Source organism: Odontesthes bonariensis, chromosome 1, assembly GCF_027942865.1.
Source record: "Odontesthes bonariensis isolate fOdoBon6 chromosome 1, fOdoBon6.hap1, whole genome shotgun sequence".
Lineage (NCBI taxonomy): Eukaryota > Metazoa > Chordata > Actinopteri > Atheriniformes > Atherinopsidae > Odontesthes > Odontesthes bonariensis.
Window position 1 is genome coordinate 19,770,936 of NC_134506.1, and position 21,403 is coordinate 19,792,338.

The window sequence follows — 21,403 nt, forward strand, 5'->3', positions numbered from 1 at the left end:
TTTCTGGACAAAGTGTACAGGCATATTTGTCAAGCTGCTAACATTGTAAAAAAAATAATATCTTTAAGTAAAAAAAGAATTAAAATGGCTTACTATCTGTAAACTTGTTTTCAGCCCTACAGTTTCTTTTACTGTGGATATAATGTGTGCAGGGGGAAAATGAAAGCATTTTACATTGTGTTGGTAGACTCCATTTATCCCTTTTTTTCCATAGGAATAGTTGATAATATGTAGTTTTAGATATAAGGCTATTAAAAAGAAGATAAATGAGCCAGAGATTGAAAGTGCGGACACATGCTAAAAGTTGAGATTTATTAACTTTGGGACAATTTTTTGAGAGGCACTGAAGCTGATATCAAAACAACTATCCAAAATATGCCAAAGTGTTTACGGTTCAAAGTCTTGATATGAGACACACTAGGCATTACACCACATGACAGTAAGAGTGAAGTCATCGGAAGATAGTTCTGAGGTGGAGACCGTTGTGTCATTGTAAAAACTTTTAGATTTCAATTATCTACTTATTGTACACCTAAAGCTTAATTTATTTCGACTATAACATACATAACAGCTGATATGATGCCCATTACGTCTCCCTTGTGAGTGTTTTTACTACCCCAATCAGCTACACCGCTTTATCTTCAAGGCTGCTATCAAAACTTTCCAGCACATTACATCGAGTTTACTGTCAGAGTGACTTGCACAAGAATCGTGTGACCATGACTGTGTTTCATGCAAACGTTAAAACACATTTACAAAATATGGTTGATTATTGCACATTTTTGGCACAGTGCACAGCTAAATCGATGATATCTGTGGAAAAGGTTGATTTATGTACAGATTGAAAACAATTCTATAGAAGTGGTTTTTACCACTTCTGGACTGCCATATATATTCAGCATTTGTCATTTCCTGACTACTCTGCTAGTCTCTGTCAGACAAAAATTTCACCATAGTATGATGATACCATAACTATAAATAACTGTACAGACGGGAATGAAGTGAACCCCCGTACCCAATTGGTTGTGAAATGTGATCAAGTCTATCATGGTATAAAGGTTGTACATGTTTCTAAATTGAGCAGTCAGATATAGAAAGTTTGTTAGCACTTAAAACTTCTCCCATTTGAGAATGGAGGCCACCTCGAATGGGTACTTCGATAGTAATTTTCTTGTATCAGAATTCTTTTGATCTTTCCCCCCAGATCTGTGCCGTGACATAATCCAGTCTTGTAGGCCTACACACAGTTTCCTACAACTCATGGTCAGGTAACACGCACCATCAACTGTGAGACACAGGCATGTGTGTGCTCTCTGAAGTTTATCCAGTGAATTCTTTTTATTCTTCTTTTTCAAACTTTTTATTAGTAATTCGAGTCATATCTACGTAATACAGACTTTACAGACTTTCGTTTGTAAATGATCTCTTATTTCTTGTCAAAATATAAATGTGAATATGTCCTTTTAGGGAGGTGGTCCAAGAAGCATCAACTGGCTGACGCCCACTTGTGGAGTTATATTTGCATTTCCTCATTCTGATTCCTGCACATTCTTTGTTGCCATCATTTGGCCTTTCTCACAGATAAAGACGCTCAGACAGACAAAGCAGAGATAGAGAGAGGAGCTGAAAGAGCTTTGGGGAAAACGACCACGATCTGCAAATAGATAATTAAGGTCAGATATGGCCAGGTTGGATGTCACAGAGATTTTTCATGGCATTTCATTTCCCGGACACCTGCACACACAGGATTCCTTACAACTTGCTCTCAAATGTCAGTTTCAAGATACGGACATCCTCATTGTGTCGTATCCTAAGTCAGGTAAGAGGAGACGGCATAGGAGGTCAGGGTACACTGCACCTGGCCTGCTACACCTTAAAGTTTAATGGAACAAACAACATGAGCTTACAGTAACTTGCATGTTAAAACTAATTTAAGAGTGCATTATTGTATTTACATGATGACACATTCACCTTTAAAGAAGATTTTATTTTCTCCAACGTTTGTGAAATGCAGACATTTTGTTTTGGGGTAGTTGGTCTCTGTGATGGTGCGACAGGCGCTCTACAGTTTATATGTGTGTGAAAACATTTGCTTTCTCCATGACAGGAAGATGTTAAACAGACACAGCATATGTTTATTTCAGCAAAGCATCTGCTTGATTGGTTAAGGAATGGGCTGTGCTCCACTCCTAAAACTCAAGAAACACATGTTTGTTGGCAAGGCTATGTATTTCAAACAGTTGTCTGGTGATTCGATAGGGAAAATCAAGGGTCGCCTCTCACGGAAATAAATCTGAGTTGAAGGGATGTTAGACTAAAGCTGAAAACAAAGTGTAATATTACAGAGAATTAATGAAAATCTGGCTTTATTTTTCTTATTCAGGGCTTGCTCAGTTGAAGGGAAACACTATAATTACTAGTGTTGAGTCTGGGTCTGGGTACTACAGGGTACTACTGCAGTCTGGGTCTTCAAACTAAGTATTATTGTACTGCTGTTATAGATTGGGACTATTAGGAGTAAGGTCAAACACCTCTTTCATTTCTCTCAACAGGCACCACGTGGATGCAAGAAATTGTGACTATGGTAACCAATAGAGGGGACCCACACGTGTCCCAGACTGTACCAAACTGGACCCGAGCGCCCTGGTTGGAGCAGTATTATTGTGCTGAAATGCTGAAAGCCTCATCCACCACACCAAGACTCCTCACCACACACCTGCCTCATCACCTGCTGGGACCCGCCCTCCAGGGCTCCAAGGCCAGGGTCCGATTTAGATTCATTTATCTCACCATTGTTGTTCTATAAGTACTCGGTGGTGCTTTTCTGGTGGGAAAGAAAATGGAAAAAAAGAAAATGACTTGATTTGACATTGTGTTATTGCAACAACTCTATTCCAACTAAGTTTGATAGAGGTTGATGAACACATACCTGTTCTCTGTGGCTTTCTGTTCCACGGCGTCTGTTCTCCACGTGTGTGCGGTCAAGAAAACCTACAGCTATGGCCAAGAAGAATTAAGGGAAGACATATAATAAGACACACCACACACAAAAGTTGCTGTCTTTGTAAGCATTAACATTTCAGAGAGTTAGAGAGTTTGTAATACAAAACATTTTGTCTAGAGAATTAACTGGAGAGGTTTTGCAACAAGTTATCTGTTTTATTTTCTGAAGTGAAAATTGATTTTACAATACTCAACTTTAAAGTCCGTTTTTTTTTATCTAAATTTTTTTTTTTTCCCCGGCTCTTACTGTTAGTCAGAAGTCTCAAATTTAATATTTGCGTTTTATTCCTTGCAACCCTCTAAAAGGCATTTAGCACAGAGTGGTTTATTCCTAAAGCTTTTTTTGTCTCGTGATAACAACTAGCTTCTTTTTCTGTCCTGACTATGTTTTCTTATTCATGGAATAAATCAGAAAATGATCAATGGGATTAATCAGAAAATGTTTTTAGAATTCTTGAAGCTTGTTTTATCCAATGTAGAGTTTTGGATGTTTTTATACATGATACAAGAAAAAACTGAAACTTGTACTAATACAAAAAACACACAAAGCTCATGGGGAAAGAAACTTGTTTCAGCCGTTGAAAATGTAAAAAACAGACACAAACAGTGCACATGAGGCAAGTTAAGAAAAAAAAAAGATAGAAAAGAAGAAACAGAGCCAGCAGCACAAGGACTGTTCTGACTGGAGAAAACAAGTCCTCCAACTGAGATGATTTCAGGCTGGCTTTGGTCAGGATTAAGCAATAACATTACTTGGTTCTTTTTAGGAAACAGTTGTGGTTATATTTCAAATTATGGTCTTTTCACAAGGCAACCGTCAACTTAAACACGGCACTTTTTGAAAAACTGTGTTGGCTTTACAATGTAATATCACTTTGTTAGAATTAGGAATCAAAACAACCTGGGTTGGGTTAGAAAACAATCATGGTTGGAGCAAAGAACACTTTTACAAAAAACATTTTAGTTCCCTCAAGACTGCACTAGAGGTTGCATATTCTTTAAAATGAATTATCGTCAGTGTCTGCCTGGATGAACACAGGCCACATGGACCGATTTTTTGAAGGAGGACAGTCTCAACAATCAAACGACCATGAGGGATATGTTCACTTCTTAGAGTTTTAAGATATACAAATCGTTAAATCAAGTTGTAACCTACTTATTGATTACATGGAAGTGGTTGTATTGTGTATATCATATTAAAATAAAGCGTCCAAATGTCATTATAAGCCTTAAAGATCTATGCAGTCACTTTCAGTGCTGTCAGTGGTACTGTAGTCCAAATGTGCTGATAGTTCTCCTCTATGCCTTCCCACAGGTCATCTATGTGAGCAGAAACCCAAAAGATGTTGTGGTGTCCTTTTACCACTTCCACAAAATGGCTAACTTCTTTCCTGAAACTGGCTCATTTCCAGAGTTTTTAAATCGATTCCTGGATGGCACGCGTAAGTTGACTCAAGGGATTTTTTTCTCTCTTGCTTATTGTGTTACCAAAAGCCACAATCTGACCGAATACAAAATCTTTTCCCCACTTATTGTTCTCAGTGCACTACGGCTCTTGGTTTGAGCATATCAAAGGCTGGACCAGTCAGGCAGCAGCTCTCAACCTGCTTCACATTACCTACGAAGAGATGTCAATGGTAAAGGAGAAGTTGTTAAACACTCTTGAATTAAACCAACGGGACACAGGCCCCTTGGAGGGAGTGGGGGGGGGATAGTCTTATGCCCAAAACATTTCCCAGAAGGAGACACAAACAGCTAACATGAGATGCGAAAGAGATGTAACTGAATAACCATAAGATGTCCGCATAGATAAAATGAACAGATGCTAAATAAACCAAACAAGACGAGACATTAACCTATCATTAACATGACGCAAAATGACCACAAGGAGATGCAGCAGTTAGCTCACAAAGAGATGCAAATTGATCAAAATTAAGAGTTAAGTCAAAATCACTGCAGAAATAACAAAATCAGACATAAATGATTACAGAAACACACATTTTGAACCCAAAATGACCACCAAGACACACTAAAACTATGTGAAACATGTCACAAGTTAAACAGCTGGAGACGCAATCAAAAAGTGATTTCGTAATGACTTTTCTTTTCTTCCTACACTGTACTGTCAGGATCTACATGGCACCATAAAGAATGTGAGTTCTTTACTGCAGTATCCACTGCTGGAAGATGAGGTCAGCAGCTGTGTGAAACACTGCAGCTTCAACAGCATGAAAAACAACAAGATGGTCAACTACTCTCTCATCCCCGATGAGATAATGGATTATAGCAAGGGCTCCTTCATGAGGAAAGGTGGGTTCTTTTCAGTCCACTTACATTTATACACAAAATTTGCAAATCATCATCAGGTTTATCACTTTTAAGTGTTCTAAAGCTGGGTTCAGGTCACCCTGTGGACTCCAAAGATTCCTCTGAGAGGGGTCAAAATACAAAACAAAATGTGGTCGCAAAAGTTTTCCTCCCTCCTTTTACTCTTTGTTCTGTTAAGTGCAGCCAATGTTGTGTCTTCTCTGGAAATCCTTCAGTTTTTTGATGCATAACATCAAGTTGACTCACACAGAATATGTACTGTTAACGTGCTTTTTTCTTTTTTTGTTCCTCAGTTTTGCATCCTTTCAGATAATCCCCCTGTTTGACCTTTCGTTTATGATATCATCATTTTGTCTTCGCACCCTGTGGTTTTGTTTGCAGGTCAGATTGGGGACTGGAAAAGCATTTTCACAAAGGAGCAGAACCAGTATTTTGAAAGCATCTACAGGTCCAAGATGCAGGACTACACTTTAGAGTTTGTGTGGGAGAGGCAAAAGCACGAGGACCAGCCCGTTTAACATGGCCGACAGAGGACAATGGAACTCTGAAAATTCAATAAGAAGTCATGCTGCATCCTTTCAGAGTTTGATGACACTGTAGTTTTTTTTTCAAATGAATCTTTTCTTTATTGTCTTTTTTTATTCCAGTCCAACTAATATTCAGTCATTTCAGGACTGAAGTCTTTTTCAAAAGATCATGGTAAAATGTAATCACGACGATAACTTTTCTCTGTATACTGTTGTCTTGTTTTCTCAATATGGGAAACACACAACGAAGCATTCAGCATTTTGATGAATAAATCTCAGATCAGTTGAATCCTCCTGAATACAGTTTTTTGTCATTAGCTACTTTTGTTTAGCACAAGGGGAACTTCGCATTTCTGTAATGTGAATTACAAGCAAAGGAACTGTCAGTTATGTCAACACTACAACAATGAGCAGAAGGAGAAGGACAGGTTAAAGGTTTTTCATAAAAAGCTTTATGTCCAGAGGCCTGAGCCGTTCTTGTGTGTCTTGTCACTTCACGCATCCAAAGGAAAGTGTTGGAAGAAATTTTGTTGGAACTGTTTGATCAACTGTCAATTTTTCAAGCAGACAGAAATTAAATAGAGACAGCTGAACCAAAACCCTGAAGTTAAGATGAATGTCGCGTCCTTGAACAATGAAAATTAAAAGATTTGTCAGAGTAATAGTTTTTTGTAAAGGCTGAAAAACCTTGAAGGAGCACAAACTGGCCCTAAAATTACATAAAAAAGTATGAAGTAGTTGTTTTAGGTCAAACAGGCAACCGAAGTTGAGTTTTGTAAGTGTTGCATTGCTATAGTAATATGGTTCAATTTGCAAACTTGCTGGAAACACAGCTGTTTCAATGGATACATACTGTATGTAAAGGTTAATTCAGATAGCAAAACCTCTGTCCTCTACCACTGTTTGTTGACTCATACATAGTTATTAACAATAAATGCAGAGATTATACACATCAAAATTGATTTTCACATCAAACACAAATTGTTGTCTTGGCTATGATGCTTTTAAAAAGTCAAGATGTAAGGTTGATTAAAGAAATGGAGAGAAACTGACAGGTTTTAACACAAAGCAACTTCTGCAATTAGTTTGATTGCTCTTGAATTTGTCATTATCAATCAAGTTGACAAAGTCTCCCTCCAACATCCTGTTATATCGCCTTCTTATAAACACGTGTATACTCATTATTGTAGCTTCCGAGCTTTTTGTTGTGTATGCGTACTCACAAGTTTTAGCCATTTGAGAAGTGTCTTTACACTTCTCAGGCCTCACAGAGTCAGCTTAAGGGGAAGGGAGTTGAAGGGCAAAGCTGCCATCTGTTAATTATCTCATGTCACAAAGGTTCAAACAAAACCACGGATTGTCCAAGAATAGGGTTGTTGTTTTTTTTTCTTTTTTGTATAATTTGAATATTCAATAAAAAGTCCAAAGTTCTTAAGAAAAAAAACTACAAGCACTCAATGTAACACCAGATGAACACGGCCTCCTTCATTTCTATTCAGGAGCAGAACTTGTAAACGTTAAACAGCCTTCAAACGTTTCTTGGGACCATCAGAATCTTTTTGCATCTGCTGTGTTCAAGTTTTTTTTTTTAAAGAAGATGTAAGATGTAGAGTGATCCAGTGGCACAAATTGCAGAATGCAACCAGATGGGTTTGTTGTCCTGTTGAAAGAACCTTCCCCTTGATTCTAGTTTTCTGGCGCAATTGTTTAGACTTTTCTAAGTAATGTATGTAGTAAGTAATGTATTTTCGGTTTTCTCAGCCCAATGGGCTTCAACCCCATGTGGAGATGAGCAAAAGGGCTCCCACCTTGTACTGTGACCACTTGTCTGTCGGCCAAAGTAATAGAGCCCACTGACCGTCCATTAGACTTTAGATTAATTTGCAATAGCTCAACTTAGTCTTCAGTCTACCAAAGCAACACATTTGGCTTTACTGCATTAGTAGCCTTTTGATGTCATCAGGCCTTTTATACATTCAAGGCCCCTATTACCAGAGCAGCCGCACAGCACAAAAAAACCTCCGCTATGTTTTACTGGAGGTTAAATGGTAAGTTCTCTTTCTTCTTGCCTTCAATTTTTTCACACGTAAGAGAGTTCTGCAGCACAAAAAATCTGCTGTATGACAACACAATAAGGTGCTGTACCTCGTCCTTGTTTCACAAGATGCTTGTACCTCAGACGATCTGTAAATCCATGTGCAGATGGTGATGATTGTCTGTCCTATGCAGTTATTTCACACATAAAAACTTCAGTCCTTCTGCTGTAGTTAGAGGGGAAGGAGAGGTGCATCTCTGAAGAGCTGCTGCTGAAAGCATGGTGACCTTTTCTGTCTTGATGCTATATGGCAACATGACAACCCATTAGAAGATACTGCCCAAGAAGATTGTGTGCACTTCAAACTTCTCACTAATGTTGTCTTTCATGATGTTGGAATGACAGCAAAGAAATTAAAGAATGACTGCTCTCATACCGCAAGAGTCTTCTTAAAAAGACTTTAATGAGACAGGGGGAAAAAATCTGCTATCTGAAGCCACAATAAGATCTTTTTTTTAATCCTCGGTTCACTCATGCACTGATATAGACTTTGATGTCTAAAATCTGGATGTATAAATCACAGAAGTTTTTTTTTCACATTCATTTTCATGTAATTACATATTTTCTAAATAATTTATTTTTGTCAGGGGACAGGGGATGTACTCCAGCCAGTATTTACTGTACTAACAGAAATATAATAAATAAAAACTTGTGATAAACATCTGAGTCACAAGTGTCTCCCCCCCTCTATTAAGAGGCTGGTAATGAGACCAGGAGCTCTGAGGGGAGTCGTAGCAGGTGGTTGTACCCTGGACAGGAGGAGGTGTGACAGTCTTGGCATTTGCATGGCATTTATTGCCCCGTAGCCCATCGTCCTTCTCCTCTCTGAGTAGGCACTTAGGCTGCACAGAAGGTACAGTATCTGGGTGAATTTCTAAATCAGTCGTGGATTTGTATGCAAAATTTTGCAAAAATCTAGCCTAGAGGGTATAAAGGAACAAATTAATTTTTCAAAATCTTTGGTAGTGATATAGGGCTTTACCTCGACGGAGAGTTGTAACTGACAAAAGCCTGTTTTAACAATTCAGTATATAAGTTTGGAGGTTTGATGTTGATGAGCCCTCCAAACGGGAAGAAAACCAGTGGCGTTGAAATCCACTGCATGTGGAAAAAGAAAATATAGATAACAAAAGCAAGGTAGCAATCTTATAGATAGCAATCTTCCAAAACTTTGATTACATTTGGGATTATAGATTTACAAAGTTCACCAGCAGTAGGCTTGATGACCACACAGGTTTCAGTAAACCTCAGAATCACCATCACTATCAGAACCCAACCTGTCCCCCTCTCTGTCACCTCTTCCTCAACAAATTGCCACACCTTACAAAGTTACTCAGAGTGAATAGCTCTCACACTAAGAGCAAATTTACAAATGAGCAAAACATGTATACACAAAATTAATACAAGCTTTTATATGTATAATTGATTTAACAAAAGCCAAACTATTCAAAGGTGATTAATCAGGGAAATCAGAGTCCTGCATTCATCCCTATATCTCATTTCCCAGTTTGCACACACTTGATTTCACCACACAGCTCCTCTCCTCATGTCTTAGTCCCCCCCTGCACCATAGCAATGAACATAGATTGCAAGGTGGGATTATTTGAAAACTATTTAAATGCTCAGAGACAATAATCAGAGACTACATATCAAATGTTGACAGAGGAGTTTTGTTGTTAATGCTGGAAATCATAAGCTCATTTTTAATTTAATGCCAGCAACATGCAGCTTACTCATGATTACCATATGGTACACTGTGAGTGCTGAAGAAGATTGTAAGAAATGTGGATTTACAGTATTTATCTGATATGTAGTGGCTGTAGGAGCCATTTTTATAATATTGTAACATGCTAAATTGGTCCAATTGGTGTCACATTTGAGTTAATTGATATAACCTTAGGGGGGAACTTTTATTCAAGTGACAGGTGTTGATGCGTGGAAGAGCACAGGTTTTCAACCGCTACCTGATGTCATGTGTTTAGTTCTGCTGTGGAAAAAGAAAAGAGGGATTTATGGATAATCATGTGGATGCTTGCGGAAAGACTGAAGACCACATTTGATGAGTAATAAATCTTCAGAAATGTAAGAATTATGCATTGCGTTTCTATTTAACAAGCAGTGGAAACTTCTAGTAGCATAGCAAGGGTGCCAGTGCATGTGCAAACAGCCCCTCAATGGCTTTAAGTGTTCAGAGATAGAAATAAAGCATTTAAAAAAAAATGTCCAATAAATCTGTATTCACATGGTAAGACAGTTGTTCCTAAGTAACTTACGCCTCTTGTCAATTTGCAAAAAGCTGGGTTTTGAGGAGAGTAAGATGAAAAAAAATACGAGTATCTCTTTGGTGTCCTTCAAGGTCTGCAATTAAAATACCAGCAGAAATCCGCCCTCTTGTGGCATTCTTTTGTAGTTGATTATATCTGTGTAATATTTCAAAGGAAGTATTTTTTTTATGACAGGCAATTATTGCTATGATAAATAAAGCCTATCTATGATTAATAATAATATCAAAAAAGTAAATCCTTCTTTGCCAAATTGTGGAAAACGGCCAAAAAAAGAACAGGAAATATGAAGGTCGACATGAAAACAAGTATCAGTTTCCAAGTTGCACATGATTACAGAGACTGTAACCTGGCAGCTGAGCTCACAGGCTGAGAGGATACTATTTATCCAGATCATTTCTGTTTCAAATGCCCATTTTTATGTGATGATTCACCTTGTCAAAACGTTCATCTAAACACTCAGCTTCTGTTTGCTGTGAGGCCAAATTACCCAAATGAACGCAGAACACTTATTGTCTTATTGAATAACCAGCTTTAAAACCATAATGCTAAAATGAATCATCATAAACTAATATTTGATCTTTTTCAAATTACAATGTTATACTGCACCATACAAGACCGAGATTAAGTCACACATCGCTATCGCCTCGTACAACTCTGACAATATCAAATTTCACTATCTGATTCTGCAGTTTGTAGTTTCATGTCCCCGATGACACACATGCACTATAAAGAGCTTTCAAATCTAAATGTCAAGTTCAGCCACGAGAAACCTTTTCACAGCATTATTTGGAAAATAGCCAGCTTGTAATGTGCATGATGCACAGGTCGATGAGGGATACAATATTTCCAGATAACGCATGGCTGATTCCATGTGTGGATGCAGTGCAAGTTAAGAAAAAAAAAACTCATTGTGACCAAAAAACATCTGTCTGAATTCAACATTTAGAACAAGCACATTTAGTCCTACATGTACATACAAAAAATGTATCACGAGGCTGCTGGTGTTGTGATCTCAGTCATTGCTCCGTGGAGTGATGGAGCCACAGAGAGTACACTCTGACACTAGTAGAAGGTAATGGTCTCTGACAGCAGTATTAATATTTCAGAAGCCATAGAGGAGAACCCCCTGCACCCTGCTGCAGATCTGCTAAAGAAGTACTTCTCTCGGTTTTTACTTCAGATAAAAAAGGTCAACACACTAAATGATTCTGGACACAATTCACCAAGCAGTCGAAGAGACAGTTTGTCTCAAAAAACACTTTGTTTTCTCCTTTTGTCTAAGATTGGTAGCATGTCAGATAAGAGCCCTCTCATGAGGTACTTTATGGACAAGTTAAAACCTTTTTGAATGAACACATGGTAAGGAAACGACAGACAACTAAGTTAAGAACATGCGTTCAACGTTCTCTTGCCTGCTTCTGCTCATCTATGTTTTGATCTGAAAATATCCTCCTTCAGTTGGTGTTTTGAGACATATTTGAGAAATATCAGTATCTACCATTTGCTCAGTGATATTGTTTTCATATTTATAAAAAACTTAAGTGGAACAGTTTATACATGATTCTTGTGGATCTCTTGTGGAGCTCATATTTGGTGTGAGCTCATCCAGAATGTTCAAAAGACATGCTACGTTATAAACCAAGGGTAATAGAGACTGGACAAATAATCAATCTCCTTTCATAAGTTAGTGAAACTGCTCATCTTATCACATCAATGTTTTGCCTGGAAATCCTGTGCCCTGCAATTCACATGGATATCACTTTCCACCAAACTAAACTTCCCTACAGCAGCAGCTTACCACGCAACATTTACCGAACAAAAACTGCTTAGGAAGGTGGGGTGTGACGCTGTCTTTGTGAAGCAAGCCCAATCATGAGAAGACCTCAATACGCAACCAACAGGGATCAAATTATCTATTTATAACGACCACAGAAGCACAATGCAGAATGCCTGATAAGGTTTAAATTGGAAAAAAAAAGAAAGGAGTGGAGCCAGAGGTTGAAATGAACCACAGGTGGTGGTTTATATCTCTATTCATGTCTCCATAGAAAAATCATGGTGCATGAACTGCACTTAAGAACTGAAGGTTGAAGTGAGAGTTAAAAGTGAGCTGTACTCCAACATGAACACATCATTTATGAGGAACAACACAGGGAAAAGCATGATGTGATGCTGCAGGGTCTGAACAGTTTGGGATCATGAAGAGGACAATTCATTACCAGGTTAAGCAAGGTGTCTCACAAGATAGCCTGCTGAAGTACTCTAAGACCTCCAACTTTGAAGTTTATCTATTACAACATGACTTCAGAGAAACTAATTTCTCCTTTGGAGACCAGATTTTTTTTACTTGATAGAGACACTGAGGAATGATGACAAGAAAACTGCTCACACCAGACATCAAACACAGGAAGGAAAAAGGCTGAAACAATTCTGAGGAGGAATGGGAAAAATCCTCTTAAATGTTGTGCAAGTTTGATCAACTTCAACAAAATACTGCTGCCAAATGATATAAGCAATGAAATATTAGTATAAAGGGGCTGGCAGTCAGTTGCTGCAAAAATATTTACAAGGGGCGATATTTGTCAAAGAAGTTGTATCATAGTTGTGACCACACTATTTTAATTTTGTCTTCAAAAATATTAAAGAAATACGTAATCTGGACATATGCCTCTAAGAAATGTGATAATCTATGAATCAATATCTGTTCACATTAACATATATTCAAGGTTTTCTTCAATTCTTCTTTGAATTCAACACCGAGTTATTCATAGTATATCTGACACATGAAGCTCTAATTGGGGAGTTTCATAAATGAAAGAAAACCCTTATCGAAGGTGAGTGATGAAAGAAATGTAGGAGATAGTAATCTGATTTCCTTCTGGGAATCATGATAGATAGCTTTTGCAACAGTTTTAGAAATTTAAGCCAGCAGCAGTTTGATTTGCAGAAGCCATCTTCTGAATCCTCTGAGCCGTTATTAACAGATTAAATAACTCACTTACACATTTGAGATGAGAGTGATAAAGAGCATCTGCCTATCTGTGCCCCAAGCTTGTTTGTCCTCACAAAACACTCAAAAACACCCAGAGGAATAAAATCGGTTATGTCTGTCTTTGATTTTTCTTTCCTTCTTATCTTCTCTAATCCTACTGTATTGACAGGACAGGCAGCTGTCATCATTCCACTTTTCAGCACATTTCCTGTTGAGACAGTCTGTGATTCATGGCAGAATGGACACACCTGCCAGACAAAAATATCTTTGAAGTTGTGTTCCTGCAGGCAATACTTGATCCACAAAATGTGAGTTATGTCATCTTCAGCCCATTGTTAACTTTTGCTTTCAAGCTTTTGACTGCACATGGCGAAATGTTAATCGAGACTTTGAAGCTTTCAAGTTCTCTTTTCAAAGTTAAATGTGTAACACTTTGGGCACAGGTTCTTACTTATAAAATCTCCTGCAGGGTGTTCAATTTCCTTATATGACACCTTGTCTCTTTCCAAAAGATGTTATCAAGTGCAAAAATATATTGGTCTTAATTCAAAGATAAGAGGGTTCAAATTTGGTTAAGTCTCAGTGTAAAACATCCAAATGGGAGCAGGTCATTTAGGCTATTGGCGTTTAGGCCGCAGTCGTTTAGGCCGACAGAGGAGTCGTTTAGGCCACAGGGAGCAGTCGTTTAGGCCAGGCTACCTGAGCAGCTGAAATCTTTATTATTGTACATTTGTTATTATTTGAAGTGGGCGTTTTATTTTGAAGACGGTTTGTGCAGTTCCTCTTCCTTTCTTCACGTTCACCACTCGACATGTTTACACCGGTGCGGCAGTCACTGACGATGTAAGTTATGTTCATACTGATGTGAAATGAATGTGTACATGTTACTTACCTTTCTGATAGTGTTTTCTTGCTCCTGGTGTGTATTTGCACAAAATGTTCGTTTCTGCTCGTTAGCATGATCGCGATTTAGCATTGTTAAGCTAACCGAATTTGTATTATTGTTAGCCTGCAGATTACTTTGTTTACCTGTGTATGCCACAGGATTAATGGATAAGCAGCACTAATGAATATCAGATGATTGATATTAATATAAATGTATTTCTATTTACTGTTTGGTGTTTATTTATTTACCATAGATATGTAGGCTACCCAGACAGACCAGTAGAGCTGACATATCTTATAATAACGAATGTACAATAATAAAGATTTCAGCTGCTCAGGTAGCCTGGCCTAAACGACTGCTCCCTGTGGCCTAAACGACTCCTCTGTTGGCCTAAACGACTCCTCTGTTGGCCTAAACGACTGCAGGGGGGCCTAAACGACTGCGGCCTAAACGACCTGTATCCCATCCAAATACCAGCTGAAAAGATGTAGCATTGAAGTCCAACACTTTGAAGAACCAATCTTTTGCTTCTGTGTACACAAGACAGTAAGTAGCTGTAGCTCTGTAGACAATAAAGCAGATACATATTTATATCAAAACAACTAGAAGAATTGCAAATACTAGACTGGATAAGTAGAACTCATGTCATAGGTTTATTTATTCTTTGCCACATGTCAGACACAACATTCATTAACACAACACAGCAGTTATTCAATTATTAGCATAACCTGATATAAGATATTGCTCTGATTGCTCTATAATGTTAAAACAAGAGAACTCGAAGCTCCATGGCTACCATGAGTGCATCCTAGACATCGCAGCAGAGCGCAGAGCAGACGATTGCTCTGTGTCTCCCCTGATGATGCTGTGGATCCAGGGCAAATATGAGGAAATCTTCATGTGGACTCCATACTTGTACCTATTGCAGGATTTGTCATAGGAAAGGATCCCTGCAGCATATACATCCCCAGTTTGAGTGTCTCTTACAGCCAGAGCGCCTCCTGCATCACCAAAACAGACGTTTTCATCATACTTCGTGGATCCGGTGCAGAACATGTTGTCATCCACTGCTGGTGTGAACGGGATGCGCTCATATTCTGCTTTACAGTCAGAGTGACTGGCCAGTGGGAGTACCAGGTGTTTAAGAGAGGTAGCAGGGGTGAGGAAGACCCCCCAGCCCCAGCCAGTGATAACCCCTGATCCGCCCACTGTGTTGTCCAGGTCCTGGCCTCTCTCTGGTAGGGGGATGGGGGTCACTTTATCACTCATAACCACAGGATGTTTGAGTTTGATCAGAGCAAGGTCGTTATCCCAGTCAGACTGATTCTGGAAACCTGGATGGAGAACCACCTGCAGAAAAGGAATGGGGTCTTTGATCTTTTTATTTTAATTAAAAGTAAAAAATAAATAAAAAATGCCCTCCTTATTTTCACATTTACAACCATTGAAAACAAATAGTGCTTTTTCCCTGTCTTCTTGTCACACGGTGCATGAGCTGTGAGCAATTCAAAGATTAATTTCTCTCTTCATAATAAGTTTTAGGAGCCTGAAGACATGTAAGTATCGAGTATTTCACGAAAGTCAAAAATAATGCTTCTCTTTTTTTCATTTATGATTTCCTGACCCCTGGTGGATGCCATTCATTTCACGCACCCTCAAGGTTTAAATCAGATCTTTGCTGGCTACTCAAAAATGAAATCTCAAAATGTTTTAGCTTCATCAGCCTGACAGAGACAGAATCTTTATTAATGAGACTGTGCACTGCCAAAATACATCTCTATGGGGCATTTATTCACACAGATTGAAACTGCTCATGATTATGTTTTGTAGAATGTATGACTTTTAGTATTCGTTTGACAGACTACATGTGAAAATCAAAAAATGATGTCCGAGTGTATTTTATTCCTATCATGATGGCTTTCTAGCCGTGTAGTTGTGTTTTATAAGGTTTTTAGCTAAACCCATTCAGGAGGCTTTGTTGTGGTGTGTTGTGTTTACATGTAACAAAGACAAGCTGCAAAATGGCATCCATGAGGGTGACGATCATGCAGTAAAAACAATGTATTTTAGGCCTAACCACGATGTTTTTCTAACCCTAACAAAGTGATGTTATTGCCTAAACCTAACCAGGTGGTGACAAAAGTGTTATAGTAAAGTGTTGTTCTTGAAGGAACCTAACTCAGTGAAAAAACCTTGTCATATGTTGGTCTTGAGCTCATGCCATGGGCACATGAACAATTAAAAACGCCGCACATTACCACATCATCCATCGCCACCCTTCCTACTCCCTGATCAGAACTTTGTGGCTTCTTGAAAGAAAAAACTTGAGAATTACGTCTGCTCTAACTTGGAAACGCTCCAAAATGTTGAATTTAGCCTCTGATGCTTGTAGGGACGGTACTTTAAATGACACCATTACAGGTCGTATTTAAGGGTACAAACAATCCACCTAGATGAATGAATCGATTGTAGACGTTCTGATGTTAACAGACAAATGTAATAATCAAACAAAAAGAAATCTATTAATTTAGAGACATTTTTTGCTCACCTTCTCTACAGCGACCTCTTTGGAGTCATCTGCCTTTTGTGAGATACCCAAGTACACTTTAGGGATAACAGGATCTTCTCCCTGAATGTCCTGTCGACTTTTCCTCACAAAGAGATTTCTTCCAGCTGTCAACACCCATCTGTCAGAGATAAGAGCACCACCCGCGTAGCCTCCATCCAGCACACCATCAGAGAGGTAGACCATGGCCTGCCAGGGTACATGAGGAGCCAGTTTCCCCCCAACCATTCGCCTGGAACGGAATGATGCCAATCCGGAGGCTGGGAGATACAGACGTATTTATCAATTTATTATTTTCTTATTTCTGTTATTTTATTGGATAATGTTGTTAAACAACTGCATTCAGTGGATTTTAGATATTCTGCTGACAGGATACACTTAATATCTTTCAGGTGCTCCTTTTTGCTACTATTGCCCGCATTTGCAGATAGCTAAAGGTTCCTACCTGGCACAGACATGGACCCAAATAATCAGGGGACCACGAGTATAATTACAGAAATAGATATCCAAGATAGAGACACAAAACTACCAAAATGCGATGTAAAAGGCACAATATATAGGAAGCACAAAAAAGATACAAAACAGCCATAAAGAGATTCAAAATGACCACAAATAGAAATTATATGTACGATGCCCAGAATAATTCATAACATTACGACCAAGAGAAACCCCATTATCTGGTGATAAATCCATAGAGAGATTTAAACAACCACAAAGAGAAAAGACAGAGAACAGAAAATTTTTAAAAGGATAAAATTGTTTCATAATTATGGTTGAAATTGTGAATGGTTCCTATTTATTCTAAACAAGACTTTTATGTACCACTTCATAATGAAAAGTCTTTTATGGTGATGATCCCAATTTTGTGTCCACTGAAGTACAGACTACCTCCAGGTTTGTCTGTACTTTGATGACTTTCACGCTTGATTTAGAATTTGTTCTAATCTCTGGGAGGAGGGCATGTATCCTTTTTGCATAAGAACAAACTTTGATGTTTCTGTAAGTGTTTATTTTATAAACTGTGCTCATCCCAGTTCATTTTGCAGAAATGACAAGGCCGATAACTGAACAAACCACCACAAAAGATGGATGGAGGTTCTTCAGTTTTCAAAGCGGATCACGGCTGTTTTCTGATTGCAGAAGAGGATCGGGGATCCAGATCAGTCAAAAGCTCACTGAGTTCCCAAAGGCACTGAAGTGTCACGATCATGCTTGGCTGTTGTTGTTGTTTTTGGTTTCAGCTCTCCACCAACATCGCTTACCAATTATTTTACCTTGACTCACTCTGTCTTGCTTTTGAGTCCATATTTTCAGATGGTTAGTTACCAGGCCGTGACATGAAGTCTCCGAAGCACCCACTGTCAAAAGAATAAAAACTCTGACCCCCTGTTGTGAGACTTGGTCTTTTGCAACGACACAGAACATAATCATATGTATCTAATTGGTATCTGATTTATTGTCGTGCAGATTTTTCGTGTATAAAGTGAGCTTGTCAGTGATGTGCTGGTATTGTCAGCCATGCCATGTTAAATCATCCATTGTCAAGAAAAGCGTCAGGATCTGGTACCTTCTCAGCATATTTGATTGTAAATCAGTGAATATAAGTGCAGTCCAATGCACTGCAAAGCAAACTATCACAAGCTACGCGCTTACAGTTGCTGTAATTTCAACTAAATTTCGTCATGCGCCTGGCCGTGGACATTCTTACACATAAAGCTGAGTAACACTATTGTTCCCACCAAGCTGCTGATTTTATCAAAAAAGGAGCACATAAACACACAACTAATGCTGAAAACCATGATCATTCAGACATTTTGTTAGTTTACATTTTCCCCTTGCCGACGGACTGAGTTATATCATTATTGCATCAACATGAACTTCCAGACTATAAAAGCACATTCAGCTATGTTTGTTTGCAGGAAACCCATAGATTTTTTTTTACCTTCAGAGGTGTAGCCATTGCTACACTTTCATGTTCTAAGAGACAAAAATAGGAGCCTCCAATTCATTCACAAGGTAGAAAAGAAGAAACCTTTCCTCTGTGCTTTTGATTCACTTTGCTTTCCTTTGTGTGACTGTCAAGCTTCCAGTGGCTCTCCCTTGAAAGTGATAGCAACGTCTTGGATATGTACTCATGATTATTAATCCTTTTTGTAACTCCACATTCTGGCAGCGTTAATTTGCCAAAAGGATTTTCATGTTAGTGCTCAGTAATGAATTCAACACTGATAATGTCAACAAGCAATTCAAATAATGAAAATTCTTATTAGCTTGATGCATTACAAGACTGCATGAATAGAAAATGAATGGATCGCTCCTCACTTCATTGTGATGGTAAAAGTAACCATCCCTCTTTTATCAGCACATATTCTTAACATGCCTCCAGTGGGTTCAGTCATTTCTCTCACTGGATTCATATTATTTGGCTTTGTTGTTATGTTTTTGTAACAGAATCAGACAAGAACACAACTTCCCTTTTCAGCCCTGTAGTGTCAGAGCTAAATCTGACAGGAGCACTCAGATCCAAAAGGAAAGCAGAAGTTATCAATCTGAACCGAAGCCGTTGAGGAGGTGTATTATAAATAGTTTTTTTCAACCAGAGGGTGCTAAAAGTAAAAGCAAGCAATTTAAACCTCATGACTGCTTGGGATAAAAATATGGAAGATAATATTCTGACCGTGTTGACTGTATTCACTTTCTTAATACACTGTTAATTTGACAGAGCCAGCATCACCTAATAGGTCCAGACTCAATTATCTCAATGGTTATTGGATAGATTGCCCTGAAATGAACTATCCAAGTGGGTAATTTGGAAGTAATAAATAAATCAATTTCCATCAAGCACCATATACCAAGTCCAATTATCATCCTGATAAATTACTTTTGTGCAGAGCTGAGGACCTTCCAGCCTGATTATCTCATCCCTCTTACTGTTTTGCATCTTTTATTTTTCATCCTATCATTTTGTCATAATAGAATGGCATTGAAGGGGTTTGAATGATTTTATGTTGTTCCTTCCCTCACATTGTGGATTCTTTATTACATGTTTATTCCCTTACATTCTGCATTCTACTGATGTATATATATGTTTTAACATCTTTAAATAGATAGTTACAAAAGAAACAAAGCCATTTGGTCAGGTTCAGTAAAGATTCTGATTAATGTTGGAAATAAAAAGTAGGATTAAGAGGGAAAAAACATGGTTTTGTGTCAATTACAGCCCTTACACTGCTGTACAACAGTCTGGAGATATCCCTCCTTTCTTCATATTTTGGTTTCAATGAGCCAGACTTTCTTGAAATGTTCTTAAATGGTCTCGAGCAATAGTTTGCCTGGCCTTCTGAGGCTCTTTCAAAGTTATTCTGTGCTTTTTCACTGATTTTCCCTTTAGTCCTTGTACCTGGTCATATTCCTGAGTACAACTTAGAAAGTTTGTCTAAGAGCGATCAAGGTGTGCTGAAGAATGAAGGTGGTCATACCAAATGTTAACTTTCAGGCTTTTCAGAAAGATACAAACTCTGTTTTTGCCTTTTATTAATCACTGCACCCATTTTCCTGACAATATTTAAATAAATCAGAGGTGGTTGAGGACTTTTGCGCAGTACTTTACATGACTTGCATGTTCCTTACAAACCGCCACTGTGTCACATGTTTTTAGAAACATTCATTTGGCTGAGGTGTTATTCAGTTTTCAGAAACATAAAATAGCAACATATTTTTCCTGGCAGCAAATGGGCTGTCATGAGCTTACATGTCATGAGCTGTCGGTACACTCGGCTGCTAACATGGCCATGCTTTCTTTAATGCAGGATGCTCATCCAATATAAAACTAACGTATAAATATCCCATTGGATCACTTTACAATGAATAGAAATACTGAACTGGAAAAGAGTGAAATTAAATGTTTGCATGCTACCTGACACAGAGGCCCTCATCTGCTCCTCTGCCAAACAGCCCGACACAGCCAAGAGGACTAAAGCCAGTGAATACCTTTGAACAATAAATGATTAAATTAGTTAAACTAGTTAAACTAGTTTCAAACAACTACTTCTGCTCTTCTGGATCAGCTGAGTCGTTAAAAATGGACCCATAAGAGAGAAAATATAAACAGAAAATATAGACAGTAAATAAAGAGACAGGGACTTGATCTTTATGATCAAGTCTGATCATTAAGAGTTTAATTTACAGCTACTCAGTAACAGAAACAGGATCATTACTGGAAGATTCAATCAGGACAAATAGCTTTGTAAAACGATATTCGATCAGATCTTTCATGCTTAACAGATTCTAATCATGAGGCAATCAAGTTAAAGATTTCATTGTAAGTATAAAAAATTGGTACTGAGGTAGAGATTTTTTACGAAGATAAATTCAGAGAGATTTGAACGTGACAAACTTACTGAATGTTGACCATGTTCATGTTCTGCCCCGAAGCTCCTCTTGAGTGTGTCATGAATTTGCTGCTGGGAGTATTTATATCTGCTGAGAAATAAGGCCTCTGATCTGGAAATTTCTGCCCAGTACAAAAAAAAACCTTGATTCCCGAAATCTTAGATCAACAGTGGGATTGCAAAATGTCATTACTCATAGTTTGGGAGACTTTCGTAATGCCATAAATGTGGTTGAGTTCTTTTTCTACAAAAGGGGGAGGGAGGTTCCTGTATTTTTAAAGTATGTTGCACCTGAAAGCACAGGTTTCTCATATGATAAAGGTATTTCAG

The 21,403-nt window shown here is 38.2% G+C and overlaps 2 protein-coding genes across 2 annotated transcripts; one reads left to right on the plus strand and one right to left on the minus strand.

Moving 5' to 3' along the window:
• The first annotated feature begins 1,680 nt into the window (after positions 1-1,680).
• sult5a1 (sulfotransferase family 5A, member 1) lies at positions 1,681-5,849 on the plus strand. The gene is made up of 6 exons (XM_075469192.1): positions 1,681-1,819; positions 2,553-2,764; positions 4,319-4,445; positions 4,546-4,640; positions 5,133-5,313; positions 5,713-5,849. Exons 1-6 carry the CDS (start codon positions 1,681-1,683, stop codon positions 5,847-5,849), a joined length of 891 nt encoding a protein of 296 aa, XP_075325307.1.
• Positions 5,850-14,908: 9,059 nt separating this feature from the next.
• Positions 14,909-21,096, minus strand: hp (haptoglobin). Its single transcript, XM_075469197.1, has 4 exons — positions 21,083-21,096; positions 20,599-20,672; positions 16,665-16,942; positions 14,909-15,466 (listed from the first exon to the last, which is right to left on the minus strand). The coding sequence occupies exons 1-4, from the start codon at positions 21,094-21,096 to the stop codon at positions 14,909-14,911; spliced, it is 924 nt and encodes a 307-aa protein (XP_075325312.1).
• Between the last annotated feature and the right edge of the window lie 307 nt (positions 21,097-21,403).

Excerpts from the sequence above, each read along its gene's own strand:
- hp (XM_075469197.1), bottom strand. Across the intron at positions 16,943-20,598 it reads GATGAGGGCCTCTGTGTCAG|CCTCCGGATTGGCATCATTC; the intron begins GTAGCATGCAAA and ends TGTATCTCCCAG. Across the intron at positions 15,467-16,664 it reads AAGAGGTCGCTGTAGAGAAG|GTGGTTCTCCATCCAGGTTT; the intron begins GTGAGCAAAAAA and ends CCTTTTCTGCAG.
- sult5a1 (XM_075469192.1), top strand. The coding sequence starts at position 1,681 with ATGGCCAGGTTGGATGTCACAGAGATTTTTCATGGCATTTCATTTCCC. Across the intron at positions 4,446-4,545 it reads TCGATTCCTGGATGGCACGC|TGCACTACGGCTCTTGGTTT; the intron begins GTAAGTTGACTC and ends TATTGTTCTCAG. Across the intron at positions 5,314-5,712 it reads GGGCTCCTTCATGAGGAAAG|GTCAGATTGGGGACTGGAAA; the intron begins GTGGGTTCTTTT and ends TTTTGTTTGCAG.